The sequence below is a fragment of the Taurulus bubalis genome (genome assembly GCF_910589615.1).
Source record: "Taurulus bubalis genome assembly, chromosome: 2".
Classification (NCBI taxonomy): domain Eukaryota; kingdom Metazoa; phylum Chordata; class Actinopteri; order Perciformes; family Cottidae; genus Taurulus; species Taurulus bubalis.
Window position 1 is genome coordinate 34,810,459 of NC_136590.1, and position 21,869 is coordinate 34,832,327.

A 21,869-nucleotide genomic window follows, 5' to 3' on the forward strand; every position below is an offset into this window, starting at 1 on the left:
TTGATTTCCTTCAAAAGTCTGCATATGTTCTGTCAGCTACTATTAAACACACAGACTTTTATTTCAACTCAATACCACGGAAATAAAGTGATTTTGATCACTGTGTTGTTTTCTATTCAAACAAATCTATATTGCGTAAACAAACCATGAGAAAATTCTTCACATTCTGTTCCCAACTAATCATATTTGTACCGTGAAAAGACACACACACACACGCACACACACACACACACACACACACACACACACACACACACACACACAAGCTTGTTTTCCAAATTAGCATGAACAAGACTCAGGGTTTAGTATGAACACTTTTATTAAAGGGCTCACAGGTAGAAAAGGTCATCAGCAGTGCCAGACATCATTTCTCCTCTATCACCAACTAGTGCCGAACCAATCACAGCGACGCTGAGAAAGATGTAACATCTCAATCTGGCAAGAGATGTAAAACAAAGTTAGTTTACTCAAAAAACATAATTTTTTAAAACATTATGCATATTATGGGACCATGATACTTTGCACAATGAAGCACATCATTGACTAGTTTGTACTGTGGCAGAGGCACAGCCAAAGAGAAAAAAACAAAACAACCCGATGCATAAATCAAGAGGGATGCAGAGCGTGGCTTAAAACTGCCACACGACGATAACAATAGAGATTCAATGTGTTTTAAACAACAATATAGTCATTCTAGTAAAATAGCTGCGTGCAGTTCAGAATAATATACATATAAACGCAGTGGGGAGTCTGTTTGATAGGCGCTTTTGCCGATAGTGAACTCTTAATTTGACTGTTGAAGCTGTCTTGAGCTGGAAGGCAGCAGCTGGTTCAGGAGATCACATCCTGCAAGGCGGCAAACATCATGTCCCAGTGTCAAGAGTGAAATACTCACTGAACAACAAAGACACATGAGAACCAAATTGGAGTCCACTTTCAAAAATTACCTTTACACTGACATGACAAGGTACTTCCATACTTATGGTTACTAAAATCAACAGTTAAAAAAAATTAACCAGCTTCTTCTGCACTGCCTCGCATAGATGCAGATGAGGTCATCTCAAACGGCCACTGGTACCTTGAACGTGGCACCATGTTAGTCTACACGGTATTCTCAGATAGGTCAAATAAGAGCCTACAATACAATAGAGGCTATATACAGGAGCCAAATAAATGAAGTCAGCTGGTCATAATACGGTATGTGGTGGAGACAGACAACTAGTCAACTCAAGCTCACATGAAGCTTTCTCCTTGAATTCATTTAGATTTAAAACAAATATAATCAGCCTCTACCTTCACACTTGGTGTGTCGGTACAGTCCTAGGTGTTTGTTTTGAAAGATGTGAAGAGCAGAGGCTTAAGGTTCAAACAGAAAAAAACAGGCTTTATTTATTGTGACGCATTCCATACAAAAATTATATTTCTTGACTGGCTTGGCAAAATGCTATTTTGGCAACTGCTCGCAAAAATCCACCGACCAGTAAAGGAGTAAAGTGGATTCTGGAAACAGCAACTGTGCCCTTCTGTCAAAGCCATTCATGGATCAAACTAAAACCAATTGCAAAAATAAAGAAGGACAGCTTGTCTGACATTGTCTGTGTAGGTCCATATCCTATTAAACTGCTGTCTGATATTCAAGTTTCTTTTTTTGCCATTGTACTGACTTTCTGCATGACATATACAGTGTTAATCTGACTGTACAGAATACTATACAGCTAGAGGAGTTGGCTGCAGGTAGGTGCTGAATCATCTGCGATGACATACAGGAAGACAAGAGGGAGGAAGGAGATGAGATGAACCGTGATACCAGACTGATAAAATGCAGCTAGGATATCAGGGGGCGAATATGAATGGACAGTCAGGGGCTCATGTGTTGCGGGAGAGACAAAAGGTGGAGGGTTATCCAGATGAAGAAGCAGTACAAAGGATGGAGTTGAGTTGTGGAGCAGGGGGTGTAGCGAATCCCCCCTCCATGTCCTATCGGTCCATCTCGTCCAGTAGGGGTGTGGCGTCTCCGGCGATGGACATGGGTGTGCTCTCTATCATTGGGCTGGGCGACGGTCGTGGAGTCATCCTCTGGGTTTTCTTACGCCCCTCTGCTTCTTTTTCCTTCAGCCACTTCTCTGCCATCTTGCCCCAGTCCACTGCGGAGGCGTTGCTGCCGCTTGCCCTGCAAGTAGGGACAACAGACGGGGAGGTATTTTAGTCAAAGACAGTAACATATTGAAAGGCAGGCTGCTGCTGCTGCTGCTTAGCCTCACATGATGCAGATTGTGAGTTTAGCGCCATCTAAAGGCAGAAAAATAACAACTCATTGATATCATTCAACAACTGGTAGATTTGAGTTGCATCGAACTACGAAGCAAGGAATCTATTTATGTCCTTTGCATATCTCGAGATCCGTCCATCCCATCTACTTTGAAGTTGGCAGGTGTATTGCTGGTGACCCAGGGACGTGCAGTGGAAATACTAGCGTCACAACTGAACACTTCTTCACTTCCCTGAAGTCAACAAGCGTTAAGCGGTTGTCAAAAATGCAGCAAGCAGCACTTTCAAGGGCCCAGAAATCAGACCGGTCCGAACGGGCATGCATTCAGCGGCCACACGCTCTAAGCAGCCACGCCCCCGGACAACGCGGCAAGCGACAGGCACGGCACTAATACCACAAAATGCAGATAACAGGCAACATTTTTGTTGAACTTGTCAAATTCTTACAGCTAGGGTAATTGCTAGGATCACTGTACATGAACGAGTACATGAAGAATCAGTTTCACTACCAAAGAACCAGGATGCCTTTTCACGAAACGCATGGTTGAGTACATCAGTTCGCCCACACATATTCTCCCTGTACTTACTTTGGCGGCGCCGGCTGCTGCTGCTGCGGTGTCCGTCCTCTGGATGAGGTAGAGGATGTCGGAGTGCCGGATGAGTGGCTGTGGTGACTGCTGTGGCCGGGATGGCTGTGGTGTGACAGTTGGCTTCCGTGTGGAGGGCCGTGTGCGTGAGAGTGTGTGGACTGTGGGGTGGTGCTGGTGTACTGCGGCGTGCCCAGGGCCTGCTGGCTTGGCGTGGTGTAAGAGTAGCTTGGCGTCATCAACGGCGTCGCAATGGGCTGCTGAGGTGTAGCAAATACCTGCAGAGGAGAAAGTACTGGTAATGAGTGTGGCTCAAGGAGTTACCAGAGAAAGTCAATATGCTTATACAAGTATAAGCAGGGTCTCATGAAGCGGTGCAACGGAAATTAAGAAAAATATTTTTGTATTTAACATTTTTCAATTTCATCAGGTTATTCATAAAAATCATTTTTGTATCATATTTCTGCCTGAATAAATTATATTATGGTAAAGTAACAATTACACGTTTTATAATAGAACAGAACACATGCCGTTCTCATTAAAAATAATTAAGTAATAATTAAGAATCACCATTATCACAATATCCGATGCGTCTGTATTGTTTACCATTTATAGGACTTTATAAAGTGAATGATAGGTCAGCCTATTAGGAGCCCCCAACATCTCCATAACAACCCCCTTCCATCCACAGTAGTTAAACATTAAAAGCTGCCCTCACATGATAAGCAGAGGAGCTCCCTCCTCCTCCTCCTCCTCCTCCTGCCCCTCCTGCCCCTCCTGCCCCTCCTGCCCCTCCTCCTGTGCTGCCACCGTAGCCATACTGGCTGGAGCCCCACTGAGCGGGCGTGGTGTTGGGGTTCTGGCCCTGGCCTGTGACTGCAGCGATGGCACTGAACATCTGAGAGGTCATGTTGCGCGGGAGGGCGTTAACAGCTCGCGTCAAGTCTAGAGAGGAAGGAATACATTAGGAAAAAGTAAAATGTACTACAACTCCACTCATGTGGAACATTTAGATTTGTGTGTATGGAAGAGCGGGACTCACCTGCGATGTTGATATTGGCAGGGGTGGCGTTCAGGGAAGCAGGAGTCCTTGTTCGACTACTGTTGCTCGGAGTGATGCCTTTGACAGAAGGGAAAATGTTAGTTCATAACCCACACCATCTTTCAACTGGATTAAAATGAACAATTAACATGATATATAGTGCTTCCAGACCTGGCACAGGCTCTTGGTAATGGTCCTTAAACCAACGGAATAGTCCATTCACTGTCGGAAATATCTGTGAACGATAGCGGAAGCCATCCGGGGTGATGGTCACATACTCAACCCTAGACAAACAGAAAAGATGGCATGTTGAAATTCAGTTCTACTTGTATTTAAACCTGGTTGTCAATCAATGAAGTAAACATCTCACAAAAAAATGTCTTGGCAGAAATGCAGCTGTGCGATAGAGTGGATAAGAATGATGTGGTGTTTAGTAATTTGGCACAACATGAATGACATGTATGACTGGGCCTCTAAAGTAGCCATGGACCTGTGCACGTCACCATATGGGACTGTGATTTGTGATTCTCAACCTTTTGTGGCTTGAGGTCCACTTTGGATTGTTAAAAATATTTCGAGGACCTCAATCCCATATAAATAAGGAACAAACGATGACAATAAAGGGGAAAAACTGGGCTGTATAAATGTCAGCTGTAATGACCAAAATATATATTCTGCTTCATTCTCCTTTACCAATCATTGCTGCCATTATGAGTCAATATTGTATGTATTCAGGTTCATACTTCCTCACTACAGAGTTTTTACTGGCTCTGGGTTTTCTGAGTAAATTTAATGTAAAAAACATTTTGTGATCCGAGGAATCTAGCTAGCTAACAGTAGCAAAAGAACGCGTGTCTCTATCTGATGATGTATTGTGACGACCGTGGTGATAGGCTTTTCAAATCATAAAAATTGTGCCTTGTTTGAAATACTGTGTTTCTTAGAAATGCAATTTTTTTTTACCACATTTAAATGAAAATAATACAAAATATCTTAACTAAACATTTGCCACTAGATGGCGCAATGTGGCCTGCTTCCGCAGTGATTGAGAATAGCGGATTTTGAGCATTGAATGGGAGCGCCTGCGGTTTCTGTGGATTTAATGAGCCTGAGCTGATTTGAGAAAATAAACAACATTTATGTTGTCTAAAACAGTTTCCACTGAAATCAGTCCAACTTGTTTATTCAGCATTTTAAATTCATGGCATCGTTACAGCGAATAATCAGAAAACTGAATATTCAAAAACGTTTCTGCTCACCGTGGTTTTCCGCGAGGCTGGTAGCCTAGTATGAATTTTCCTGGCATATCTTTACATGCCGAAAGAAAGTAAGGGATGAAAGTAGGCTTCTCCCTCTTTGTCTTGACCAATAACTCCTCCATTTTCTACCAGAGAGAGAACAAGACAAAACGAGAGATATGAGAAGTGCAACTCGTGGCAAAAACGTAGTAGAATGAGATGAGTTATTAAGTTATGCAAGAGTAACAGTAAGAAGGAAATCAGAGTGAACAAGTATACCTCCTTTTTCCCCCAGAGGCCGTCCTGGAAGTACTTATGCCCCAGTAGATCCCTGGCAAATGACGCCATTGGCTGAATATACCGAGCAGTGATTTCGTCCAGATCTTCAAACTCCTGCAGAGAATGCAAAAGACTGTTGAGGACCAGAACAGTAATGTTCCACAACACACTTTCTGTAGGTTTGACTATCATGCTAAATAAAGAGGGCAAACTTCTTACTTCAGTATTGATCCAGAGAGTATGCCCTAAGCTGAATGCGTTCTCTTTGCCTTCTTCTCTCACATCCACATGTTGGTAGATGCCTTCAGCCACCTTCAAAACATCCCACAGTTAGATTGGGATATGTTGATTTACTGCCACGTTAGGTACCTCTCTATCGGTTTCTTACTTTCCAGGTGACTGTGAGGTGGTTCTCTCCCTTGCTGCTGGGTCTGATGATCAAGTCTCCCTGGTCCAGGGTCTCCATCATCTTCTCTGCCTGGTTGAAACTAATATTGTGGAAGTTGGGGTGGGCAATCACACGCTTTATGTATGCTGGAAAAACAGGGGGAAAGCAAACAAACAGTATAAAGGACAGTGATGTAGAGGTAAATGTCCTTATGTTATCAAAGTGTATTATGAGGAAAAAATATGGGCCGATTGTGGGTTGTGTTCATTCAATCACACAATGCAGCAGTGGTCGTTGAAGACAAACCTGGCAGAGATCTGCATTTTACTGAGTGCACCCTTCTAATTAATCCTGTAATTATACTCACGTGTTCGCTGTAGTTTCTTTTTGAGCTCCTCCTCAATTTTTTGGTCTTCGGACTCTGTGTCAAAGTCATAGTAAGTGTCTTTGGGGAGCTTCCACTCATTGGCCTTGTCCATCAAATCTGAGGTGCGGCATGTGAGGTCAACGCTGAATTTTTCTATGTCGATTTTCATGATGCGAACGTGAACTGTCATGCCCACCTGAAAGAAGAGGAACAAGCTAGTGTTACACAGGTGCCACAAAAGAAAGAAACAAGGCAGGAAGCACAGAAATAGGCAACAATTAATCATGGATTCATCAGGGTTGAGAAGTATAACTGGCATCAACGGCAAACTCTGAGACATTCAAATGTTTACAAGTGACATTGACAAAAGTAAAACATCAGCAAAGCACAACAAATGAAGACAACAACAAACAACGCCTTACCTTGACCCTCTCCTCAGGGTGTTTGACCACTTTGTCACTGAGAAACTTGGTGGGAATGAATCCCTGGACGCCATTATCTAATCTGGACCGCACCCCAATGGCCTGACCTGGACATGAACCGCTGTCAAAGTGATTCCACACCTGAAGCAGGAACACAAAAGAAAAAAGTTGATGTTTAGATGTCAGACTCTCAGCTTTTTTGTACCACTAAGTCGCCAAAAGAAGAACACTCAGGTGTCTAGTACCTCGCTGAGTTCAGGGAAGTTGTCCTGCTGGCAAAAGGGACACTGCCACAGCCCCGTAGAATCATTACGGATGGCCTGGTCATAGCTCTCTCCCTGAGGCCGCCGGTGAGCAATACCAGTTACTATACTGGTGATCAGCTTACCTGGAAGAAAAGGAGAAACAAACATCAACCACACAAGCCGACAAAGCTGCATCTGTACTCTGACTGGTACTTCCGTAACATCATTCCTTTGAACAAGTCATGTGCCGTGACAACTGTGCCACCGTCTTCGTGCGAGTGGTTAGAATATATTATAGATTTTTGGTGATATTATATTTAAGAAATAAGTATGTTTACTTCAGAGTGGTGTAAATTACCAATATAAAAGGTCTCTGGGGTCTCCTTGGTGAGCAGGTTGAAGACCTCCTCAGTGTTGGGGACTCTGTAGGCAACTCTCAGGTCTTTGTATCTGCAGCTCAGCTCTGCACGGATATCATACAGAGTTATCCCCTTGTTGCCGTAACCCTACATGGACAAAGCAAAAAAGAAAAGAGTAAAAACTTTGCGAGAGGAGAGTAGATGGGAAGTTTCAGTGGTTAAATCTTCAGTCTAATTGCAACACTGAAAGGACACAATGTAATATATTTTAATATTTAAATGTCTTTTTTACAATTTGAATATATATTCAAATGAAGAATATTCTTTGACAGCCCTATTCTGCACTGCAGAATTTTTATCCAAGCTGTTAATAAGTCAGACATTGCTGCGGTCAAAGTCACTACACACACTGACCTGTCTCTCAAGTTCTTCAGCAAAGGCATCCAGGTCCAGATCTTTGAGACGCTCTGGATTTTCCAAGATTTCCTCCAGAGCTCCAGCTGGGTTGGCATCCTCTGCAGACTCATCATACTCAAGGGCATCCACAGCCATCTTGCGAGCCCACTCATACGTCTCAGGGTGGACACGAGATCCATCCAGAACCTCAATGTATGAGTCAGTGCTGTGTGGAAGGTTTGAGAGAAAAAACAATGCAGAATTAAAATAAATAAAAAACCTTCACAACAGGCTAAATGGTAGATCACAACTTTGTCTGACAATAGTAGAATTTGCACTATGGGAAATATTCAGTGTCTAACAGACCCCGAGACAAGGTACCAACCTGTCCCCAAGCGATGCAGTGTCGATCTTGATAAAACCGGCACAGTTGATAAAAACTTTGGGGCCCATGTGACACATTGTGACCAGCTGAGTTCTGTTTTCAAGTCGAGTGTTGTTTTGTTTCAGAATCTGCACAAATACAAGGTGTGATTATCAGTTCAGTAGAAAAGACTCAATACTTTTGTATGTGACAAAATAATGAAAGACAGCAAAATAAAAACATACCTTGAGCAGCTGGGAGCCCTTTCTTATTCCCAGACCACATACATACTGGACTAGGCTCTGAGTGTGAGGATGGGCAATGGCCTTGTTCACATCCACTCCAACCTCATTAACACGGTTGATGAATTCACAGTAAAGCGCACAGAGCAAATCTTCCTTCACCACTTGTTCCTGAGAAAGATGTTGAGAAAAAAAAAATGCTGTTTCACACAATTTTACGTGCAGAATCATTCTTAATTCTATGTATACAAGCATCTCGTTTTAATAGCCATCAGTGATGGTCAGGAGTTTGGAGAAGCAAAACATCACATGGTCAACTGATTGGTTGAAACATTATGTATCTGACCAGGCTGAAAATATTGAATGCTTGTTCCAGACTGAAAGGGGATGGGTCTGTGTGACGATACAGGAGAACAACAGGTGGACAAACAAGGCCGCAACTTTAATCTTTCATTACCAAATGCCCAAAAAGCTAATGTCACAGGAAACATTGTAAATCGGGCCTTGATCATTTCTAAATAAACCATGTTTCAACAATATATATATATATATATATATATATATATATATATATATATATATATATATATATATATATATATATGGCGATAAAAACAAACCCAAATCCAAAATATCGTCAATGTCTCACCTGCAGTGGGTGTAGTTTAAGGCAGAGAATGTCATCATCAGAGCTGCACACCTGCGCATACTCCATCAGAGGATCCTGGATCTTCCTGGCTATCGACACAGCCTGTCGCAGTAAGGGAGGGTAATCCCTAAAATCAATCTGCATTGATAGAAAGCAGGGGGTCAGGAAAACAGCAAAGGGAGCATTGGGCCACATCTTGGATCCACATGTTAATTACATTGCTTTGGTTAACTGCCATAGTCAAATAGCCCTGATGTTTCTGTGCCTGTGTATGATGAGGATGGCATGGTGAGGTGTTAAACATTTACCTCAGATCTCTTGCTGTTCATGTACAGTGTCGCCAACTCATTGTCAACAAGTTCCACACCAACAGCAGGCAGAGAGGACTCTTGCTCAAGCTCGCTGACAGCCCTCTTGATGTCCTCCATGATCATTTGAGCATCTCTGCACACACAGCATTATTTCAACACTTCAACCTCATCGCCTTTATAACTTGTAAATGCTGTTTACAAGATGCTGTTCAAAATGTCCAGATGAAATCAATTTACCGATTTTCCCCAGCGACAGCTACCACATGAGGTTTCTTGCCAGACAGAAACTTCTTGAGAGTTTCAATGTCGAAGGCCTGAAGATAACACATCCAAATTAGTGATTATCTCACAAGATCCATCCCTGAACAAAAGCATCTGTTGACCGCAGAGAAGCACATTTGTGTTCCCTGCATGTACCTTCTTCTCTCTGTCATCCTCCTTGAAGGCATTCCTCCTCTTCATGAAGTAGGGCAGACGCAAGAAGTCGACCACCTCCCCTTCCCCATTGATCAGAGCACAGAAAACCGGTGTATCTCTGTTGGAGCAAAGTTTGCAAGTAAGAATCTGTACTATTTGTCACATAAGTTTGTATGCAGTAAACTGTGCTTGGTCTTACATGGTTGTAAGAACGTGCAGTATTTCTCCCACATTTTAAAAGTGAGCACTTTATTGTTCATGACAAAAATCGTAGCTACAAATATATCTGAGGGGAAAAAAAACTGTGGGGCGCATACCTGCTGGGCGCATAGGCTACACCCAGAACCCGAATGCCTTTGCCCTGACTCTCATCCATCAGATCATCGTCTTCCTCAACCTGCTGATCTGGTCGGTAAGGAGACACCTTGAGCCAGTTATATAACCGACGACAGCAGGCCTATGAGGAGAAATGGAGAACAGCAGAATGTTCACAATGAGTTCTTAGGTTAAACCACCAATCAATGTTGCTCTATAGTTTGATAGACATGATGCCTGTGTTAAGAGTTAACTGTGTTATTTTTCTCTGCGTAACACTATTTAATAATGTAATATTACAATACCTGGAGACACATATCATGAGAACTTACCCTGACAATGCTCTCTTTGGCCTCAGTGATCAGTTTGCTCTTGAGCTCCTTGGCCATCTGAGGGTAGAGGAACTGAGTGAGAGCTCTCTCTATGGCTAAAGTTCGCTGCCTATTCCACTCCTGCACCTGGTGACTGAACTCATCCCTGTAGTAGAACTGTTTGATCTCATCAAAGTATGTCTGATCCCCAGCATACCTGAGGACAAGCAGAGAGAGAAAGGAGTGCCTTAATATTTACAGTCATAATTCAAAAGCCTCATGTTCTTCTGACAAGGATGTGCAGAAAAAACACAAGCTGCAGCTTAAAAATAAAATAAACTCGAGGGACCTATCCTACTTATCAACACTCCTTTTTAACAACGACCAAGCTATACAGATGCTAGAAATAGCACAACACATCAGATCCATTTTAATTTGTGTCAGTGTTGTCACTGTGCTTACCCTTTGACCCCTATAAGGTCTATACAGATGTCAATGGAAAGCAGCCCCTCCTCCTCTGCCAGGCACATCTTCAAGAACTGATCCCCATTCAGCTCTTTTACAGCCTTGTTCTTAAGATACTTGAAGGAGTAGGCAAAATGAGCCTCGTCTACCTCCTACAGGAAAGTAAGCAAATGGCAATGCAGATTTAGAGGAACCCTTTCTGTTTAGTCAGAATGTCTGTTAATATATGTGTCCATACCTTCTTGCCCTTCTTTGTAGGCTTGATGTTGATCTTGGCCCTCTCCTGAAAGGTCTGTCGGAGAACATGTCTGACCAACGGTTCACGAGCAATCTGCATGGCCACCATGTACCTGGTTCCTTCCAGCACTGCCTCAGGAGAGTTGAACTGACTGCAAACATAATCTCTGGCCAGCTCTACAGGCTCAGCTGGGAACTGCTCTGTCTCGTGACGCTGGTAACTGTCTCTCAAATTTTCTCCAAACTGCTCTGGAGTTAACCCAAACTTTTTAGTTAAGCCATCTGCAGTAAGAAAGAAACCGAGAAAAAAGTTGAAGTGCTACCAAGCTTGGGGAAAAAAACAAAAATGTATAAAATGAACACAGACTGTGGTGTGCAAGGTAAAAAACGAGACTAACCAAGTCCCACGCTCTGACAGATGCTGTACATATCTCTACGAGACGCCAGCTTCAGGTCAGGTCCTTTCTGGTCTTCTTCTTCTTCTTCTTCTACCTCCAATTCCTCTTCTTCGCCTAAGGAGGCAACACGCAAAATCAGTCAAGTAGACAATTGTTACAACTAGGCTCAGCTCCTAACTAAAAATGTGTTTTTAATTAGAACTGACAAAATCTGCAGTATCTGTCCATCATCATCATCATCATCTAATGAAATGGTCAATTCAGAAGCATTCATCTTACCATCCTCATTCACTTCTTTGATCTTCTTGAGCTTCTTCTTACTGGTTTTGGCAGTATTCTGCATCTTGGGGATGTCTCGGCCGTAGTAGAGCAGAAAGTGGTTGTACACATCCCCCAGCTCTTCAAGAGTCTGCACATCTTTTAGCCTATAATATATATATATATATATATATATATATAAAATAGGTCAGAAATGGACAGAAAACTGAGTTGTTTATCGTCGACCACCATGTGAACTTTATCACTTTCATTTTCTGTAATTATTTCTTGCTTAGTGCAGTTACAACCAAATACAGCACACAACATACAACACATAATAAGAGATTCTCTTTTTAACCTCTCAATGTCACCGGTGTCCAGAGGACGGACGCCGTCAGCCAAAGGTTTGTCAGGGTCAGCTGAGATCTGCTCATACTGGTAGGACTGCATCTTCCGAAAGAGACGGGTCAGGTTCTGCTTCCGTGTCTTCAGTTGAGTCCACTGGTGGATAAAATTGTTTAGGTCAAGAAACAAGAAGTGGCATACAAACGCCAAGATGAAGAAAACGAATGATTGATTACTTAAAACAATGCTTAATTAATCTTAGAATTGATTATTATAAAATGGGCTGTGCACCCAGATGATTCACCCCTTCATACAATGTCTTTTTCGTTCAGTCTATAATCTATCCTTCTGCACAAATGCAATACCAACTTTACCTTTTCATCCCACTGCCACACTTTCCACAGGTCATTGATGTTTAGCTCAGGCTCCACATATTCTTTCCTGTAGAAAGCTATGAATGGGACCTGGGGAAAAGAACGATAAAATGTGTTATTTGTCACATTTTGCATTCTTTCTTATAAGACATTCATGTTATTTGTTTTTAAAAGAATATATAAACAGATAAAAGAAATATATCACATGGGTATGGTGAGTTCACTGTACCTCAAATTGTTGATTCCTCATGAAGTTGAGGGCCTCTTTGATCTTAGCAATTGTGCTGGGGCCTTTCCTGCTGAAGTTTGTAGTCGTCCCCCTGTCTAGATAATCTGTGCTCTCCTGTTTAGGGCACAGAAAAAAACAAAGCATCTAGATGTGATCTAGACCCAAGGAGTATCAAATGATCTATCCCACAAAAGGGAAAACTAACCAGGTATCATGACTGAAAATCCAAGAAAGTTCTTTGCATTCTTTATGCATGCATATTGCATGTATGCATTCCTGAGTGTGGATGTCAAAGGACGCACCTGCATGGAGATAGTAAGAGTGGAGAAGCCATGTCTGAAGATCCACTCTGCTTCCTCTTCCAGCTCATCATCCTCAGCAGGTTTAACAGGGATGGATCGTAACTATAAAACAGAGCACAGATTAGGAAAATAGGCACTAAAATGTTATCTATGACTAAATAAGATGTCACTGGCTTAACTATACATAAGATAAATCTGTCATTAAGAACCTATATGGTCCATATAAGACAGTGAACACTGACACACACTGACACACACACACCTGAAACCTTTCGGGCATATCTGTAGAGCGGATCTCATTGTCTTGGTCAGTCATGTGACTACTTTCCAGCTCACTGGGCTCGTAGATCTCAAAGATGCTCTTCCTCCCCTGCCTCCTCTTCGTCTGCTTCTTGGGTCGGTCCCATCCCTCTTCATCCTGGTCCTCTTCCTCCTCCTCCCCCTGGTCGTATGCGTCTGCGTCGAAGTCAGCAAAGTCAAAGTCTCCACCAAAAATTTCTTGGGCCTCCTGGAGGGCTCTGTGGGAGGATGAACAGTGAAGAGGAGAGAACAGTGATTATGTGTTTCCCTTCACTCATTTCTTAAAGCAGTTTGCCATTTTGCGTTGTTGTGTCATTATTACCAAATATAAATATTTATTAGCACGCTCCTTGCCCTATCAATGATGAATCTTTTATAGGACAGATTTGATGTATAAACTATACTCACGCGTCTGTGTATCCTGAGAATTTCTTGCCCCTCTTTTTGGTGATAGGTTGGCCATCATCATCAACAATAAAATCGTCTATATCTGTAAGACAAATGAAAAAAATGTAAAACAAATCAATTATAAACCACTTTTTTTTTCTTTTTTTTTAATCTATTGTGGGACTCAGTTTACATTACTGTTTGTCTCTATAATTCCTCAGCTCTTTAGAGACTCAGGTCTACACAGATAAAAAAAAATAAAAACCTGACTCCTCGTCCTCTCCTTCTTCTTCGTCATCTGCGTGGTGGAGAGGCTCATCGACAGCCTCGCCTTCCTCCAGCTCTCCCTCTGCATCACCATGAAATATTTCATCTGCGATCTGGTCCTTCTGGTCCTCATCATCTTCATCATCATCATCAAGCGTTTTTACACGGTCATATTTCTTTTTCTGTGACACAAGACAGGTAAGGACATCAGTACTACTAGAATAAGCTTTTTCAAGTGTACGAAAATGTGGGAGGCTTCAAGTACATTTGTACCCACTTTCTACAGAGATAGTAGTAATGAGAAACTATTCTTACCCTCCTTTTCACTTTCACACCCAAGTTTTCCTCAATTAGATCCAGATCATCTTCGTCGAGGCAGTCGTCATAAGCTGCAAAGAGGAAAAGTCTTACAGAATAGTAATACATCTTGACACCAATCAATTCTATTATATATATATATATTGGGAAATAACTGCTGACTTGGAAAAACACTAATATGAGGTTAATTGCACTATTTCTTCTCGCCAAGGTACACAATAAGGACCTGATCTAAAATCAGTTCTGAATTTGTGTACCAAGGTGATATTTGTATTATATAAATATATCTTGTCCGTTTGAAAAAACAAACGCAGGACATTTTACAGTTGAAAAAGCAACTTGTAAGTGCTGTATGTGCAACGTAACAAAAAAATGGCATTACTAAATTACCTCAAACAGTTAGACATTTCTCTACTGCAGTTTCTTCAGCCAACACATACATACCACACATCACTGTCAATCATGATGGCATTATACTTTTTCAAGTTTTTACGGTTTTTCTCTTTGTATAACAGTTTTCAACATTCATAGATTGTTTTGGCTTCCTTTGTAAAAATGTAACGAAAACAACACGCTGTATGTTGGATGTTACCCTTTAAAAACATATGATGCACTTACTGCGCTTTTTACGCCGATGCTTGACTTCTTCTTCTGAGTCACTCTCTGCTGCACTTGGATTTCCTGGACGTTGCTCATCCTCCTCCCCCTCCTCCTCCTCTCCATCATCAATGAGCCCGCGTAAATTTCCTCGCTCATCCTGGTCCTCTGTGTTCTCTTCTTCCTCTTCATCTGTTAAGAAATGAGAGATAAATGGTTTACATGTCATGCAACCCCACCTTTGAAACGCATACCCACAACTGAACAATTACAATCTTACCATCTTCCTCCAAAAACCTCTGGGTCTTTTTGGGCTTGAGGTCTTTCTCATCAAACTCCTCCTCTGACTCCTCAGCCTCGCTCTCAATAAAGTCTGACATGACTGCTGTTCCTGAGAAAAGGTGCAAGAGGCTGTCAGTAAACATGCTCAACACCATCAGAGCATTAGTAACAAAATGCAAAAGCCAAACACACACAATAACTCATGCAATATGCTCTAGTGTTATGATGTAGTTGTAATTCCTGTGCATAACATTCAAGTTCCTTTCATTTCTACTTCAGGATTGGAAAAATAATCGTATTTCCCACTGCCTGGGAGTACAACACACATATATATTCCTCATCAACTTGTTCCAGCTCTTCATTAACATTAAATTATAACATTGAGTGAAATATTCAAATGCAAGACATGCTTTATTTATGGCTGCTACATTCCACCAAATGGAGACATTATAATTGTACGTGTGCTTGACCAAAATTCACACATCAGATTACATTTAGATTTCTTTCTCGGGTTTAAGATCTTCTCCAGAATTTTAAATAAAGTGCTGTGTATTTAACCAATGTTCGATTGTATTATTTCATTTGACCTGACTATTGTTAAAAAAAGAAAATGTTACAATAACGCTGTCGCATTGCGCACACACACCGATGGAGTGGATCAATCAAACGCATGAGCGCCGTGCTTTCAATGTGACTGTAAATCTGATGAGCGTTTCGGTCAACAAACTATAACGCTGACGTTATATAGCTTACGTTACTTTACCTGTGACCCCGTTAGCTTACGTTATTCTACCTGTGACCCCGTTATCTTACGTTAGTTTACCTGTGACCCCGTTAGCTTATATTATTCATCTGTGACCCCGTTAGCTTACATTATTTATCTGTGACCCCGTTAGCTTACGTTACATTACCTGTGACCCCGTTAGTTTACGTTACTCTACCTGTTTACGTTAGTTTACCTGTGAGCGAGCAACCACTGCAAGCGCTGCAAGTTGGCTAGCAGCGACCGTTTAGCTAACAAGTAACGTTGACGTTAGCTGGCATGTAACGTCATTTTCACGTTGTTGGTTTTAAATATATGTGCACGTAACGATACATCAGCTGACAAAGAAATACCATTCAAACGTATGTCCCTGTTGCAGAAATAGGCCAAGGCCTCTGAGCCAATCTCACAGTCTAACGTTTAACATAGCAGTATGTTAGCCTAGCATTAGCTAGAACGACAACAACGGCAAACTGCACGAGCGTTGGCCGTTTAAAGGCTGTTAGCGAAGCAGCAGTGTTAAGATATCATATCATTACGGCACAATTGGACTCACGCGTCTCACCGCTGCGATGTACTCCGTTAATGTTTACAATAATAACGGGATTTTGTTGTGTTTTGTGTTTCAGGGAGCTTGTACTTGTAAAAATGGCCGCCCACGAGCGGCGTGATTGCAATTCCGGGATGCTTCCATCCATCCCGGTAGAAACGCGACGACCCCTGCTGTTAGACCTCGACTCTAAACGAAATAAAACAACTAAATAAGACTACACAAAATAACCACTGTTAGTATTTTATGGTGATCTTAATAATATTATCATACACATAAAAAACATCACAGTAAAAAATAAACCCAAAACGGAATAAAAACCTCGAGAGGTGTGTACAGTGCGCATTCCGAGCCACGAGGAGCGCTGTTTAATGCGCTTCACCTTGGCACGCGGTACCTCTTTAATGACGTAGAGAACATTTATACAAATCTTTAAGAGGCATCGGCGGCTGCTTTAGATTTAGTAGGAATGGGTCTTTTAGATTGTGCTGTTCTCCCACACTCTCTACCAACCATTTTGTTATTGTTAACCTGTATATTTGGACTATCACTTGGTTCGGAACTGAGTTTTGTGACATGCGGATCCGTCCTTAAGCTGTTAAATATAAAGCACAATGTGAGACTACACTCGCACGACGTACGCTACGGCTCCGGTGAGTTTCCTCTCATAAAACGATTATTAAGCATGAAGAAACATAACTCGTGTTTTTCATCAACATTAACTTAATTTACCGTTGCCCACCTCGGCAAATATAATGACTGATGTCTATGTACAAAGGTTTACAGTGTAAACTTGGCATATCATTAATGCTGTCTCCATTATGTGCCACGACACTGTCAAATAGCGGTCCACAGACCGCTATTTGATAGGGATATTTACAAAGCAAATATTTACTGAAGGGATAAACATGAAGTCAGTAAATATGATAAGATTAACGTTTGGATATATCCTTTAAAAAAGAACATTCTCTTTCTTTTAACCAAGCAGAGTAAACAAAGTTGTTTCCCTCAGATTCATAAAGACAATTTAAATCTGAATCCAGGTCCAAACATTCTGTAAATACAGGAATAGCGTAGCCCTCAAAGTTAACCACAATCTGTTTGCCAACATGAGCCTTTGGGCTCAAACTCAAAACAACAACCAACAATTCAACTCTGAAAGTGACTTTACAGACCTTCACACTGAGTTTTAGGCTTCCTTAATTCAACATGCGTGCGTGTGTGTGTGTGTGTGTGTGTGTGTGTGTGTGTGTGTGTGTGTGTGTGTGTGTGTGTGTGTGGGTCTGGCAGGTAGCGGGCAGCAGTCTGTAACAGGGGTGACTGAAGTAGAAGACAGCAACAGCTACTGGAGTGTCCGTGGGACAAGTGACACCTCGTGCCATCGTGGCACCCCGGTCAAATGCGGACAGAATATTCGTCTCACCCATGTCAACACAGGACGTAACCTGCACAGCCACTACTTCTCCTCCCCACTGTCCTCTAACCAGGTGAGTGGTGTGAGAAGTACATGGTAAATAGAAGAGGTTTCATGTTATGTGACGCATCATCCACATAGCTGCCTGCAGACATTGGGAAATTATGTGAATGTCTTGAAGACAGTTTTTCAGCATAATTCAAAAAGTTGAATGGGAAAATGTTAATATTGTTATAACTCATTTTCTACCTGTCACGTCCACTGATGGATGCATTGCAGTAACATTAGTGATTTGTACTAATATTTGTAAAATACCAAGAGTTTGATGCTCACATTGCGTTAAGACCATTGTTTTGAGGTGGAACTGAGTTGACTGCAGCTTTTACACTTCAGGAAATTCACCAGACCCTCTGGGAAAACAGTCTTGGGTCAACAAAAACCTCCCCAATATTGAGGAAGTGTGAAAACACTGTCGCTGAAGTGTAACAGGGTTGGAAGACGTGTGCCATGTGATTATAGAAATGTGTCAACTTTCAGACACTTTGGTATACTGTTTATAGCATGGTAGTTATTCTCTTAACATTCCAGGGTGTATTGGATGATTGTGGACACTGTCCAGCAGCTTGTGTGCCTTCTTAGGTCAGCTGATCTGAGCATTCCCAGAGCCCGACTGGTGACTAGGTCTATCTGGCTATTATGTATAAACCAATAAACAGGACTTTTACATGGCACTTTTTGATTTTCAAGATTGTTGTATAAATGTGATGAAGTCCCTTTCCAGATGGGTATGGGAAGAAAATAGACATGCCTGTCTGGTTATTTTATTTGTAACCAGTTTCTCAACCTGGTTTCCAGAACAACGTAACCTGTCTGGCCTCCCTCATCCACTTAGGAAGTTTGATACATTAGTATCAGTAGTATTAGTACACCCTTCACTGGAGACCAAAGAGTATACGTAACTCTGCAGTTGGGGAAGAAACAAGAAGCCAGAGGGTGTTTGACAACCAAACATGTTTTCACATTTACTGTGTTCGGATATCTAGCTTGGTAAATAATGGGATCTGTGAAAGCTGTTCCTATTGTGCAAGAATGGAAGGCAAAAATGGTTCGCTGAAGATTAAAAACCAAACATAAGTATCATCTATGTTTGTAAAGTTAAGAGATTGTAAAATATCATTAAAGCAAGGTACGCCATCCTCTCTATTTCTTTCTTCTAATCTCTTTCTCTCTTGTCCACAGGAAGTGAGTGCATTTGGCGACGAAGGGGAAGGGGACTACCTGGACGAGTGGACGGTTCAGTGCGGGGGATCTGTGTGGAAGCGCGAGGAGGCCGTCCGCTTCCGTCACAAGTCCACTGATGCACTACTGTCAGTGACAGGGGAGCAGTATGGACGGCCGATCCACGGTCAGAGGGAAGTTCACGCCATGTCGAGCCCCAGCCAGCACAGCCTGTGGAAGGCCATGGAGGGCATCTTTATGAAGCCCAGCGAGAACCTGTCCGGCAGCCGAGACTACAGTCACCTACACACAGAGTTCTGAACTTAACGTTTCTTCTTTTGTTTCCTTCACTTCCCATTGTCCTCTCTGTCTACCATTGTATTCCTATCTCTGTCTCTAATTACACATGTTCTAGCAACTTCTCATTTTCCTCTCCCATCACTTTTTGACTATCATCTTTTGAGGAGACTGTACCAAAGTCTGTAATGGATCAGGGTACAATAACTTGACTTTATCAATACATACCAACCTCAATTATTGAGTTTTACGAAACACAACTTGAATCCTCAAAAACCCATCAGCTACAGGCAAGAGAGCTAATAACATTTGACTAGAATTATAGTTTGTCTTAACAGGCACACAGAGACATAAAGGTATGTGTATCTGTGTATTTTTGTAAAATCTCTGCCAACAGTAGTTACACCACAACACAGAAGGCAGTGCAGGTTTTGCAGATAAGTATTAAATCAAGTAAATTCTGGGCTTTGTTGGATTACAAAAACATTGTTACACTTGTGCCTTTATCCTTTTTTAAATGTATTAGGCTAGGTGTTTAAGCTGTGGAGCCTTTTACACTTTTGGAAACATAAGAATTGTATTCTGTTTCTATGGCATTTGTAAGCCATATTATACTTATTGGATAAGCAGTGTTACCTTTGTAAATTATTTTCCCCCCACTTGAAGTCTAGTTAAGTGTTTCATATAAATGATTTAACACTATCTGACATGACAGAATAAGCAGTTTTCTTTCTTCTGAGGTGTTTTTTCTATGTATTCTACATCATTGAACTGACTGCTGTTTGTCAGTTTCTCAATGTGCTGGAAGAAAGTACAGTGCTTTAAATTCATACTGTCTGTGCATACATATGTGTTAAATCAAATCAAGAGGTTCATGTGAGCAACAAACATGCAATGAATACCTCATAATAAAGTGATTTTTTTATGCATTCCAGTATTAGAGTGACTAATTTATTGCAATTTTTTTCATTTTACTTTGGTTACTGTGGTGGAAATGTTAATCTTAATATAATTAAAACGTCCATATATTTAAAGAGAGCATCTGTCTTTCTGGGTTTTATTGCAATAAATAAGATCTACATTTTCAAATGCAGACCTCTCCCACCCGGGCTGTTGAAGAGCGAAAGATACCTTATGAAGTTCAGATAAAGACACAGATATTTCCCCCCAATGGCAGGTGTTCTTAATAAACACACCCTCTCAGTGCTGTGGGATTAACAAACACCACATAGCCTTATGATCTCAAAACTAATGGCAGAACATGTACACAGTGTCTTCATGATTCTACCAGTCAAAGTTCTTCTGGGATCCTGCCGACAACAGCCAATCATTGTCGAAATCTTCCTCTTAAAAGAATAAAACGCTTCTCAGTTGGTCCTTCATGCATGATTACTTGAAATGAATCTTTGATGTCATCAATGACTTTCCTGATAACTGCATGCACAATTTGCCAACATGAATTATGAGATAAAATCAGCGCGCTAAAGATAAACAGATGAAGTCATGTTTCTTTTTCTCTGGTGTCCCTTTACTTGATCATACATTAATTGAGGAAGTTAGAATCATTTTTATAATGGCCAACACCCTCATTTTCCACACAAAGATAAAACCAGATGAAAGGATTTGCAAGTAAGGCAAGCTGTTAATGTCTGGGCCATTGTACTGAGAATAATGCCTTGTTTGTCCACTTAATGGAATGTTTTGGTTAATTGTCTGTCAGTTAATGGGGTTTACGGGCATCTGCTATGAGGCTATTCTCACTTGTGTTTGACCTATGCTCTCTAATTATCATGATCATTGGACGCCCTTTTCTAGCATGTCAAAAAACAACCAAATTGACCTTGAGTCATCACATATTCCATCCAGCTGCATACTATTTTAAAATGCACAAATCAGTGGTGGTGGGGTAACTTTTGTGTACATGTCTGTCACAAATGCCAAGGTGAGACCATTCAAATCAGTTATGTGTGTAGTGCTACATGACCTGCATGAATTGTGTAAAGGTGATGTGAGAGCTTTCTGCACTTGAGGCTGCTCCTCTGACTCACAGCTGCTTTAATACGCTCTGGACTGCAGTAAAGGGCGCTCAGTAAAAACCATGCTGTGTTGTCATCCTATTTTTAGGGTTAGTATTCAAAATGACACAGCGAGGATGATAACAAGTGAAGTAACAAGCTTACTGTATACAGAGTTTTATAATTATGAACAGTCATTAAACATGTCCCTGCTCACCAGTTTATTGAAAGCCAAAAGTGATCTGTAATTTTCGAATCTTATGCAATAATGTTTTACCTTTTTATAGTACTCGGTAACATTGTTTGGTTATTAGCTACAAAATTGCAGAATCCCAAGGCACAAACATCTTTCACAAATAAATACAAATGCTTTATATTTCTATCAAAACAAGGTTTTATTGCATAAACATATACGGATATTTCTTTCTTTTTTTTTAGATTAAACAGATTAAACTTCTTATTTGCATTTTTTAAATATCCATTCGGTTGGCAACTATTGCTGTTTTCTTTCTCCTTTTCTAAGCAGCATGCCAAGGTTCTCTAACATATCTGTGTTTAGTTTTATCTCTATACAATCTGCAAGGTAAAAACACGTTTTGGTAAAAACAAATCTCCAAAGTAACTTCCAAAAACATGAAAATAATGAACTGATT

The 21,869-nt window shown here is 41.2% G+C and overlaps 2 protein-coding genes across 2 annotated transcripts; one reads left to right on the top strand and one right to left on the bottom strand.

Annotated features, from left to right (window-relative positions):
* Positions 1–315: 315 nt before the first annotated feature.
* supt6h (SPT6 homolog, histone chaperone and transcription elongation factor) lies at positions 316–16,327 on the bottom strand. The gene is made up of 37 exons (XM_079237266.1): positions 16,288–16,327; positions 14,958–15,068; positions 14,699–14,869; positions 14,078–14,151; positions 13,761–13,944; positions 13,517–13,598; positions 13,071–13,326; positions 12,809–12,910; positions 12,507–12,620; positions 12,278–12,367; positions 11,917–12,059; positions 11,580–11,725; positions 11,301–11,414; positions 10,904–11,184; positions 10,663–10,817; positions 10,222–10,417; positions 9,892–10,031; positions 9,575–9,692; positions 9,395–9,471; positions 9,155–9,290; positions 8,847–8,984; positions 8,201–8,368; positions 7,977–8,104; positions 7,610–7,817; positions 7,195–7,342; positions 6,837–6,979; positions 6,592–6,732; positions 6,170–6,365; positions 5,803–5,948; positions 5,634–5,726; positions 5,415–5,528; positions 5,157–5,281; positions 4,069–4,181; positions 3,898–3,975; positions 3,574–3,800; positions 2,856–3,133; positions 316–2,170 (listed from the first exon to the last, which is right to left on the bottom strand). Exons 2-37 carry the CDS (start codon positions 15,055–15,057, stop codon positions 1,978–1,980), a joined length of 5,316 nt encoding a protein of 1,771 aa, XP_079093392.1. The 5' UTR covers positions 15,058–15,068; positions 16,288–16,327; the 3' UTR covers positions 316–1,977.
* Positions 16,328–16,741: 414 nt separating this feature from the next.
* sdf2 (stromal cell-derived factor 2) lies at positions 16,742–20,164 on the top strand (the record flags this gene model as incomplete). The annotated part of the gene is made up of 3 exons (XM_079237273.1): positions 16,742–16,925; positions 17,563–17,759; positions 18,926–20,164. 3 exons carry the CDS (start codon positions 16,742–16,744, stop codon positions 19,223–19,225), a joined length of 681 nt encoding a protein of 226 aa, XP_079093399.1. The 3' UTR covers positions 19,226–20,164.
* Positions 20,165–21,869: the final 1,705 nt, after the last annotated feature.

Excerpts from the sequence above, each read along its gene's own strand:
- supt6h (XM_079237266.1), bottom strand. The coding sequence starts at position 15,057 with ATGTCAGACTTTATTGAGAGCGAGGCTGAGGAGTCAGAGGAGGAGTTT. Across the intron at positions 13,327-13,516 it reads TTCTCAGGATACACAGACGC|AGCCCTCCAGGAGGCCCAAG; the intron begins GTGAGTATAGTT and ends ATCCTCCCACAG. Across the intron at positions 2,171-2,855 it reads CAGCAGCCGGCGCCGCCAAA|GGCAAGCGGCAGCAACGCCT; the intron begins GTAAGTACAGGG and ends CCCTACTTGCAG.